Consider the following 10,531-nt stretch of genomic DNA (forward strand, 5'->3'; position numbering starts at 1 on the left):
AAATGAATTTTTATCTCGTTATTTCGATCTTTTCTCGTAATGAAAAAAAAATTATTTTACTTCACGATTTTAATCCGGAATACAGTTAGCGGTACGTCAATCAATTTACCAAACGCTAAAAAAAAAAGGACCCGGTTGAAAATTTTTAATTTAAACTATTGATTTGTTGCGTTGCTATTTCATGACTTATGAATTATACAAAAATAAAAATGGTCCACTTTTTGGTGATACGTTGCATGCGCTTAGCAGTGGTGGAGAGAAAGAGAGAGAGAGAGAGAGAGAGAGAGAGAGAGAGAGAGAGATGTATGTTTCGTATTATTTTTCCAAATAAATAACATAACATATCATCATGTCAGGAACCTACATCAAACTATTGGTCAAAATGAAAATTCTTTTACGGCAGGAGAATTAATGTTTCGGCAGTTTTTGTACTTGTAAGTAAAATGGATGCCAATTTTCTTGAATTTCGTTTTTGATTTGATCCACAAAATAAAGGTGTTTTGAAATACAACTTTGAGTTAACATATCTTTGGACAATAATCAATGTATCATATTGTAACTGTGATTTTCATAAACGAAAATTGAAAGCACAGTACTATTCTCAACATATTTCTGTATTTTTTTTTTATCATTTGCCTGTATTGTCAGAGTTTATATAAAGCCGGTTTTTTTTTCAAAAGAAATATTTTATGCAAGAAGTTTATTTTGTGAATGGCTATATGGTATCTGATTTTTTTTAAAAACTTAGTATTCGATCTTTCTGTTCATAGAAGAACTTTAGCTCTGTTTTTCAAAAGGATTGTTGAATTATTAGCACCAATCTCCGACTCCTCTTCTTTCAAAAGCCGGTACATTTAGAATGTACATGTATAAAGACCACATTTCATAGACACAATAAATTAATGGTCCAATATTTTAAATCCTGGTAGCAATAGAAATTATCCAATAGTTTTCTACTAATGAAACAAAACTATTGCCGCCATTGGTTTTGTTTCTGAATCATTAGTTGAAAAATATTTTTTTATAAACTGGATTCTGCACATTTTTGGACAGCGTGAAAAATGAATGGTAAAAATCCCAAATACATCAAATTTTAAGACACGACGCACTAAATCCGTCCGCATTTGGAATTTGAGGTTTGATGAAATATTTTGTCTTTTTTATTCTTTAGATTCTTCTTCAATCCAACTCCAATCTCAAGCTACCAGTAATCATAATTTGTCATAAGAATCGGCATACGTTATCGACATGCATATGGTGACCCTTTGATCTCAAATGGTCACCATGAGGTGTATTAAAAGACGACTTAATTAACCTCTGCCTTAGAAGTTAAGTTCAAGTTCACTTTACATCCTTCATCCAACAAGCACACTTCTCTGGCCTTAGTACAGGGAAGATGCGGCAAACGGGAGGAAGAACCGGTCCAAACAAAGACTTTACGCAGGGGTCTACTCAAACCTTGATATTTGACGTAGAAACTTGATTTCGGGATCAAACACACCCTTTACCACTTGTTTGTGAGGTATGAGCCAGATAGGACCAAGAGGAGAATGTTTTGTCCATACAAAGCTTTTTCCACAGATGAGTTATACGGCCTTGACCTTTGACCTAGATATTTTTGTCCTGTCACGGATTTATGTGGGTAGAGTATGGGCCAGATTGAGCCAAGAGAAATAACTAATCACTACTGGATGCCCTCAGAGAATATATATTCCATATGTTCAGACCAGGGCTTGCTGCATTTTACGAAAGAAAAACTCAAGATGAAAAAATAATCATTACTTATCTGGAATCATAAACTACAGGGTACAAAATGGTTCAACTTAATACCTGTCAAAAATTCAAATTAGTTGAAATGGTCATGCATAATTTTGGTACATGGTCAGGAACAATAAAGACTTTGTCGCAAGTTAATCTGTCAAATGCAGCGCGGAGCTCTAATGAAGAACCATATAACAGACAAGATAGACCTTCTTTGTTGTCACATCAATCAATTTTGTAAATCTTAAAGAAATGGTCACACTTGAGTTCAAAATTTCCCACTCCTGAAGAGCAAACTTCAAAAAAAAAACTATATTCAAAAGTAAATTGCAAAAACTGAAACATAACCTATTTACCGGTATTAAAAAAAAAGCATGGCACAAGCTTTATTTGCATAACTAAGAACTGTACCCATCGTATATCTCGGTTTTCAACCCAACATAAAAATTTTGCAAATCATGAAAAACACTGTATTCATTGAAAATGAAAATAAATTTTGATAAATATCAATTCGAATCATGATCTTGCCCCCCAAAAATATTCCAAAATATGTGTATAAAAGATTGAAAAACATCTTGTATCAGTGTATGTACCGGTATTTTATTCCAACAAATATTTTGAACAAAACACAATTCTTATATCATGCTATGAAGTAAAGATATTCACATCAGATAGATTAAAGCTGACATGAATTCATAAATACGCATTATTTCCCTTTTATCTCCGACTACCGCCATATTTGTTGTCGAATTCTATTGTTCTGCTCATCGCTACACACCCCCTATATAAGCTGAGAGCACTATTCATGCTTCACCGCATTCAGGTATTTCATGCACCCGAACACGTTGCCTTGGACGAAAAGACGTGTAGAAACGCGTTTTGTAGAAAAATAAAATGACAACCACTGCACTGGCAAGATATATCCAATACACGATGAAACAAGACAGGCTGAAATCCAGGCGCAGATAGTTATAAAATTCCTCGATACTTGTGGACCGTTTTCCTGTATATGTTATAACATCGCACATGCGCAAACAACACACTGCGGCAGATCGAGCAATGTCAATGATCGTATGGATTTTAGAAACGGTGGAACGGATGGAAACGATGTTACATTGTCATTTTCTTGGATTTACTTTCATTTATCTACTGTGTTCGATGTAGTGCCGCCGGGGTTTATTAAAAAGACGCAGACGTTATTCACTCTGTATGAAAGACACACGTGTTCGATGTGAATGCGTTGTGAGGCAGCACTGTATGTGCAAAATGATAAAGTTATCTGGAAAATCCTTTCACAGAATGAACATACTTTGTATTTCATTGATTGTTGTTTTCTTTATTCTTTACTACAAACATTTCACTACAATGTGTAGTTCATGCATTTATAAGTCCGTGCAACCTGAATGCCTCGATCGGAAAGCAACCGACCGTAACTTTCTCAACCGATATATATACCCAAGTGGCAGTAGAGGAGCGATCGAAACTAATATGGCGACCAAATGCTTTTATGAATTCATGTCAGCTTTAACATGAACAAAGAAGATTGGCATATTTAAAGATGTGTTTGAACACTATTTATTGATTTCCAACTTGAACCAAACAATTTACTGACAGCGATTATAGCATACACATTGGTACCAGTAAATTCTTTGGAACTTTTTTTTTTTTTAGTAATAATAGTTTTGGCTGTATAAATCATACCAAAATTTTTACAGCAAATCTAATTAGTAAATAATTATTACCCAGTCTCCTTAAATAACTTATATCACAATCAACATTTTTAAAATCTGATATCTTTGCTAAGAAAAAAGTTCTCATTTTCTTTTGATTATGTACATTTAGCTTTCACAGGACATTCTTAAGAGGACTCGATGGTCATTTTTAGACTGTATTTAACATTTTTGAGAAGGAGAGCTCTAAAAAAATATATAGGAAATACCCAGATTTAAAAGTCAAGATTTAGGCATTTTTATTATGGGTATTAAACAAATAATGTCTTAAAAATTTAGGTAGATCTGATGGTTAATTTGAGCTTCTTTAATACAATATCAAATGCATCTGGTGTGGCACTTTCAGATTTTAATATACATGTACAAGGTATATAACCTAACTAGTCTTGTTTTACAGCTGTATCTTGACTCAAATAACTTTAGTGCCTTTGACTCATAGTTTTAATGCCACTGCTTGCACTCTTAAAAAACAGCTGATGTTGACAGTTTTGTGATATTTCCTTGTGACACAAGCTTGCAGATTTCTCCAAAACTTGAAGCAGTCAGGCACCAGGGTCTGTGATGATGCTTGTCGTCGAACCTTGCAAAGTCCGCAGCTGTGTGTTTCAGTTACCTATTAAAAAGTTTGTACGACAGTAAATATCAGCAAGATTAGATGGTGGATATTTACATGTATTACCACAGACCAGGGATAATTTCTGTATGGAAAAAAAAATAATGGCCATTTGCTTGCAGAAATTGTTACTTGTCAGTTCTCAACCTGTTGTTGCAAAACAAACTACAGTGGAATCATTAAAATTTGTGGGGTAAATTTTTGTGGATTGCTGAAGTTCTATATGTTTGTGGGGACAAAATTTCGTGAGTGGTTGAGAGGTACCCATAAATTCCACGAAAATTGATCCCAAACGAAATCTAATAATTTTACAGTATATTGGAGTGCATACAGAACCTGGTTTACAGGACTTTAGAGATCATGCAGCCAAAAGTTAAAAGAAAGGATGACAGCTTTGATCAGGAATGTGGCAAACATTTTTTAAAGCTCCACCAAGACATGACATGCAGTTGGTACCAGATCATGGTGTTTAGAGTAACATCTCATCAGAACTGTGTGTCATCTTATGCAACTTTACAAATGATATCTTATTTCCATCTTAAACAATGAAAATCATGAAATTTGTCAAACCTTTGATACATTCTGTCTCTCTCCCTCTCTCATTGCATACCCAGTGTGCATATCTTCTTTCTCTGAAAAAATCAACCAGATTTCATTATTTATTTCTATAAAAAAAATTACAATATACACCATCAAAGTTGAGCACCTTTAATGTTCCCAGAAAAGGATAAAAGACTCTCCTTCTCAGAGAGAGAGAGAGAGAGAGGGGGAGAGGGGGGGGGAGAGAGATATATATTTCTCTGATATAGAAGAGATCTGCCTTTGACACTGACCTCTGACCTTAAATTACATTCAAGGCCAAAACATACCCTTTACTCTTTAGTATTACAATGTAATACATGTATATAGGTGAGGTATGACTCGGATGAATAACATTTACTAGATAACTTACATATCAATGTCACTTTTTAGGACAAATTTTCTTTATATTTCTTTTGCTTAATGATAAAAATCATATTGTAACGTGGAATTTCAACCTCACCCAATATGTTTTATAATAAGAGTTGAGTAAGTTTACATATGTTTTCATAAACCACTTACAGTGTATTCCTCTGTATCAGATTCTGAGTCTGACTCTAGTCTTCTCTTGCCATGACCTTGACCTTCCTTTTGTGTGACTTTCACCAGCATAAGAGGCTCTCTCGCTGTAAGACCGGTTGAAGAGGATGGTTCGGGGGAGGACGAGGGGGAGTCTATAAAAGCAAACAGACACAAGAGTTGTCTAGGGAGGTCCAATAGTAAATACCCCACTTAGTTCATACACACTTTCCTACACAACTTCAAAGACCAAGTGAAATTCAAAGACTTTAAGACATTAGAGACCCCAAAGGAGCCATGGCTTTATACGTGGCCAACATATATTAAATTCTAGTCGTAAAAAGGAGGTAGATTAAACTCCTGCGATACACAGTATCATTGTTATTCTTAGACACTAAACAGGCAAAACAGAATTTAATAGCCTTTGAAGAGCCAGAGTGTACCTTTGATCTTCATGTCTGAACCCAGTATTGCTTTTATAGAATCTTCTATGCATCTTAGCATGGCACTCTCTCTAATGCTCCTACAAAAAAAAAACTTTTACATTGAGCATTTTTTACTGTATGAATCTAATTTTAATACATTCACATATTTCAGTGGTAAAATGTATCATGAATCAGCTTGTCAAATGTGAGGTTGAATTAAGATTACAGGATAGGAAAGAAAAATAATGACACTGCAAGATTTTCATTGTATTAAAATATGGTAAATTGCATCTTACACAGTAACTATAGCCCTTCATAGCACACATGGATTTCACATCAACTTACCACATTGGAAAAATTGTGCTTGAAATTGTTCATTAGGAATTTTCTCTGACTGAAAGGGTCAGCTTTTTTCATATGGTACAGGGGGGTATTTAGAATTACCGAAATACCCGTCATTTACCGAAATGCCCTTCAAAAAAACCGAAATGCCTCATTTGAGCACAAATATTTAATATCATAGTTTGAATCTAAGTGTTTAAATGTATTTCCCCAATTTTCAGTTTGATAATGTTAAATAGAGATTTTTTTCATGTGTAGACATTGGGTTAAGACAGATAACTCTTGCATGAATTGCTTTTCACTCGAATAGAGGTGTGAAATTTTATTCCCAGAATAAAATAACTAAGAATTGAAAATAACAGTTTATCAGCTTTTAGTTTTTAATATCATATAATAATTTGACATGATAATACTATAAATATTCCTTTTTCTACCAGAATTGCTCCTTTCTATTGTGAGTGGATAATTGGTCACGGCAATAGCCTGTTAACTAATGAGATGAAAACATTTATGTCCAGTTTAAATGAATTATTCAAAATAAATTTAATTATGGTTATTTACAAGAAATAAATTAATAAAAATATTTAGTTACATTTGGTTTTTATCAGCACGTTAAAAACTAAATGTAATGAAAGAGTTATCTTTCATGGAAGTGCATTTTAATCAATAACCACGAAAATCGGCTGATTTATTCAAAAAATTAACTTTAAATACAATAACTATCTATATAAAATACTAGACATTCACTCTTTATGGCGTAATAATGGGCATTTTGGTGTTTTTGAAGGGTATTTCTGTGTTTTCACCGGGTATTTCGGTAATTCTATGTACCGGGTACAGGGTAATGATATCTTTCTATATACAGAGTATGTGACTATGTGTACTTTGACCCTTGTAGGTACCCTTTTGAACTCTAAATGAATAGAATTTACTCTCAGAAATCTAATTGTCAATGAGTGGAGGTTTAAGACGGCTGGATGGTTGTGGCCATTTTTAGATGTCACGTCAATATTAATCTCCTTGAAAAGAAGAGCTCTGTATAGATATATAGAGAAATGTTTAAATGTTAAAGATAAAAATATTAGTTGATAGCTTAACAAACCATCTTTGAAATTTTAGGCGAATCTGATGGTAAATTTGTTGACATCCGAGCCTCCTAACAAATGTTTCTGATAATGTACTGTTCACCAACTTTTATTCGCAACAATTCTATTTCACAATTTAACAGAGATAAACTGGTTTGCGACAATTTTTTCTCGCGATCAAACTTTATTTACACTTGGACTGTTATACATCCTTACAGCAAAACTGTTTAGTGGGGACAAGGCTCTCGCAAACCTCGCAAATATTTTTCACACATGAATAAAATTTTGTTTACGGTATATGTCAATACCAGAATTTTGATAATGTTACAGTTGGTTTCCACAGAGTGAGGTTATAACAAACCTCTTACCAACACAGATAACACATGTATAATTTATAATCCTCTAATTTACACAGAATGACGTTAAAACAAACCTCTTATTGACTGGCCTCTGACACATGGGACAGGGTACAGAAGGTGTACGGCTGGATTTCAAATACGAGTTTATGCACCCTCTACAAGAGGAATAAAACACCCTTAAAAACTGCATGGTTTGAGAGGACATTTAAGAACTCTATTATATATACATTACAAACAGTCACATTTGAACATGGCAAAATCTTATCCATCTTTTTTTGAATGAATAGTTTGTAACAGAATGGAAGAAATAATATTAACAGAACAGACTGGGATTTGAACCTCTGAACCCTAAATCTTTAAATGGTCCGTTGCTTTTACCAACTGTCTGTCCGTCACTTTAGATAAATACCCTGCCAATGACTGCAATTTAAAACTTATAACAAATTTTTAATATTCTCATTATTCATAAACTGTTAAGTGTTTTAAAAACAAACAATTTTTTTGACATGAATTCTTTCATATGAACTGTGCAAGCTAGCCAAGAGTTTTTGATCCAACCCTTGGCTAGCGAAGATGCTGTGCATGCTGAGCAGGTTAGGACCAAACGCCTAAATGGGATATCCCAAATGGAGAATAAGTTTGAGGTGAAAAAGAAATCAGACTTTTTTTAGTTAAATATGGTAAATCCGCATTCAAATAGATGAAATGTAACAACTATTGGTACACAACTTTTTATGCAATCGTACATTTACAGAGATTGATCGATCAGTCTTTTTGGCGATCAAACTTACAAACTATAACCTCATTCCTTAAAGGAGAACTTGCTGATCAAAAGTTGTTGTATTTGATATAAATTAATGTGGATTAAAGAATAAAAAATATATCAAATCAAAAACTTTCATTTTGGGCTATTATATCCAATTTTGGGGATTGGTAATTCCAACCTGTTGAACGATCATTCCATGAGACTTAAAAGGATGCAATACTTTGTAAGTAGTAAACCTTACCTACAGAAAGGATGTTCGCATCTTGTTATAATCGGATCCGTTAACGGGCTTAAACTGTAATAGAAATCAAATGACAATGACAAATGGCAGTTGGCTTGTTTGCTGATTTCACCATGTTCACTTTTACGTTATTTATCTGACACATCCCATTTTCATCATTAGCAAAACATATTACCAAATTGAGCATTCGAAATTTTTGTTCAGACTTTGTAATGCTGTAATTAACATTGCTTCTGGAGATTTCAACGATGAATCCATCTTCTCTCTATTATTTTTCCTCGATCTAAATTTTCCCGCGATAATGCGATCTTCAATCACTGAAGAGCGCTCGGTGAAAGTAGACAAGTCGTACAAGAGAAGAAGAGTTGGGTAAAATGCGTTTTGAGAAAATAAAATAATCTAATTCAATGTTTGGCAATTACTTACGCAATGTTAGATATATAGAACCAGAGTAGACACAAGAGAGATATAGAAATCTCTTTATCGCCAGATCTCTCTCTCTCTCTCTCTCTCTCTCTCTCTCTCTCTCTCTCTCTCTCTCTCTCTCTCTCTCTCTCTCTCTCTCTCTCTCTCTCTCTCTCCAATCAAAATTATGCTATGTTTGAATGTGATAAGTTGATGTTAGTAGCATGTCTTTGCAAAATATAATAACATACATTTTGTAGGGGGTCCAAAGGGTTTGCCAGGGTTGGGGTGGGGGTCTCAGTCATTTTTTTGGTAATTTTATAATGTACATTTAAGGAAGGAGTCTTTTTATTATCAAACATACTTCTTATAATAAGAAATACATGAAATTTTGACACAGTCAAACGGATCATATTACTTAATGATTCTTTCAGTTTTCGGATAAAGGTCAGGTCAAGGTCACTACCTTTTTCCTCAACGTAAAGAGTGATAAAAATAAGTGTAGCTCTTTATAGTTCTGTAGACATTTGTTTAAGATTTGAAGATTCAAATCTTCAATGAAATCATAGACCATGAGAGTGTCTATCAGCTTATACTACTAAATTGGAATAAATATTTATACTAAAATTGATATTGCTTAGCCCGCATTTCCTCTAATTTTCTTAAATTTTGAAGAAATTTTGATTATTTTTTTATGCTTCCAATAATAAAATATTTCTAATTTTTATGTATTATGAAGACTTTATATAAAGATATATATTGACAGAAAAGCTAATATATTGACCGTTTCATAAGAGAGAAAAACTGATTTTAGTGATTTTTTCACAAAAATCAATGTATAGAATGGGCGCTTTAAAAAGCTAATAAAAATGTTATTTGATAGGCAAATCATATTTTAAAAATATATTCTGAAACCCAAGTATCATATTATTAGTTCACATTAGTTAAAAAAATCCAACATTATTGTTATTGTTTTTAAAATGCTAAAACAGACTCATTATATATATATAATCTGCAGCAATTCTGAATTGCGCAACATGTGATATTTTCCTACGCCAATATTACGCCAAAAATAAAGTCCTTGTTCCATTCTAAACATTGATTACATTTTTGTATGCCAAGTTGTATGATAGTAAAAAAGAAAGAAAAATATACTATTTTAATTTCCTTTCATCTTGATTTAATGAACAATTAATCAAATTTACGTTTGACAAGTCGAAAACGTGAAAAGACTCCTTCCTTAAAGAAATTTCAATTTGTGGGATGGGGTTTGGACCCCTTAACCACCCCCCCCTCTCTAGTAGATATATTTATTAATTTTCAACAATTTATTTCAAAGTAAAGCTGATATCAAGGCAACCTTTAGGTTCAGTCATTTTTGGACGTAGAATAATGACCCCCTTAAATTGCGGTAGAATAGTAGGATTTTTCTCAAATATGATTTCAAACATTTCATCCAAAGTTCTAACTTTTGGTTTATTGTCCGACATTGTTTTTCACGGATTTTTGTGACCTCAAACAATCAGATTTTTGAAATAGGTAAAAGAAAGATATTTGCTGTGTGCTTTTTCATTTTTTTTTTAAAATTAAATGTGCCATTTTAAAACATTTCTAAAGGGACACATGGTCACGATTTTGGTCAAATTTTATTTTTCTGTTTTTATGATTAAAAATGCTTTCGAAATGCATTTCTAATGATTAAATAA

The 10,531-nt window shown here is 33.0% G+C and overlaps 1 protein-coding gene across 3 annotated transcripts; it reads right to left on the minus strand.

Annotated features, from left to right (window-relative positions):
• Window positions 1-3,291: 3,291 nt before the first annotated feature.
• On the minus strand, window positions 3,292-8,730 carry LOC128162071 (tripartite motif-containing protein 75-like). Of its 3 annotated transcripts, none has more exons than XM_052825261.1 (7): window positions 8,596-8,730; window positions 8,421-8,474; window positions 7,488-7,568; window positions 5,646-5,725; window positions 5,206-5,357; window positions 4,715-4,736; window positions 3,292-4,104 (listed from the first exon to the last, which is right to left on the minus strand). In XM_052825261.1, the coding sequence occupies exons 1-7, from the start codon at window positions 8,676-8,678 to the stop codon at window positions 4,097-4,099; spliced, it is 480 nt and encodes a 159-aa protein (XP_052681221.1). In that variant the 5' UTR covers window positions 8,679-8,730; the 3' UTR covers window positions 3,292-4,096. The 3 variants fall into 3 exon arrangements, with proteins under 3 accessions (XP_052681221.1, XP_052681220.1, XP_052681222.1); XM_052825260.1 differs by having other exon boundaries at window positions 4,675-4,736; XM_052825262.1 differs by lacking the exon at window positions 7,488-7,568 and having other exon boundaries at window positions 4,675-4,736.
• Between the last annotated feature and the right edge of the window lie 1,801 nt (window positions 8,731-10,531).

This window comes from Crassostrea angulata, chromosome 9, assembly GCF_025612915.1.
Source record: "Crassostrea angulata isolate pt1a10 chromosome 9, ASM2561291v2, whole genome shotgun sequence".
NCBI lineage: Eukaryota > Metazoa > Mollusca > Bivalvia > Ostreida > Ostreidae > Magallana > Magallana angulata.

Excerpts from the sequence above, each read along its gene's own strand:
- LOC128162071 (XM_052825260.1), bottom strand. The coding sequence starts at position 8,678 with ATGGATTCATCGTTGAAATCTCCAGAAGCAATGTTAATTACAGCATTA. Across the intron at positions 8,475-8,595 it reads AATTTCGAATGCTCAATTTG|TTTAAGCCCGTTAACGGATC; the intron begins GTAATATGTTTT and ends TTTCTATTACAG. Across the intron at positions 5,726-7,487 it reads CAGAGGCCAGTCAATAAGAG|GAGCATTAGAGAGAGTGCCA; the intron begins GTTTGTTTTAAC and ends TTTTTTTTGTAG.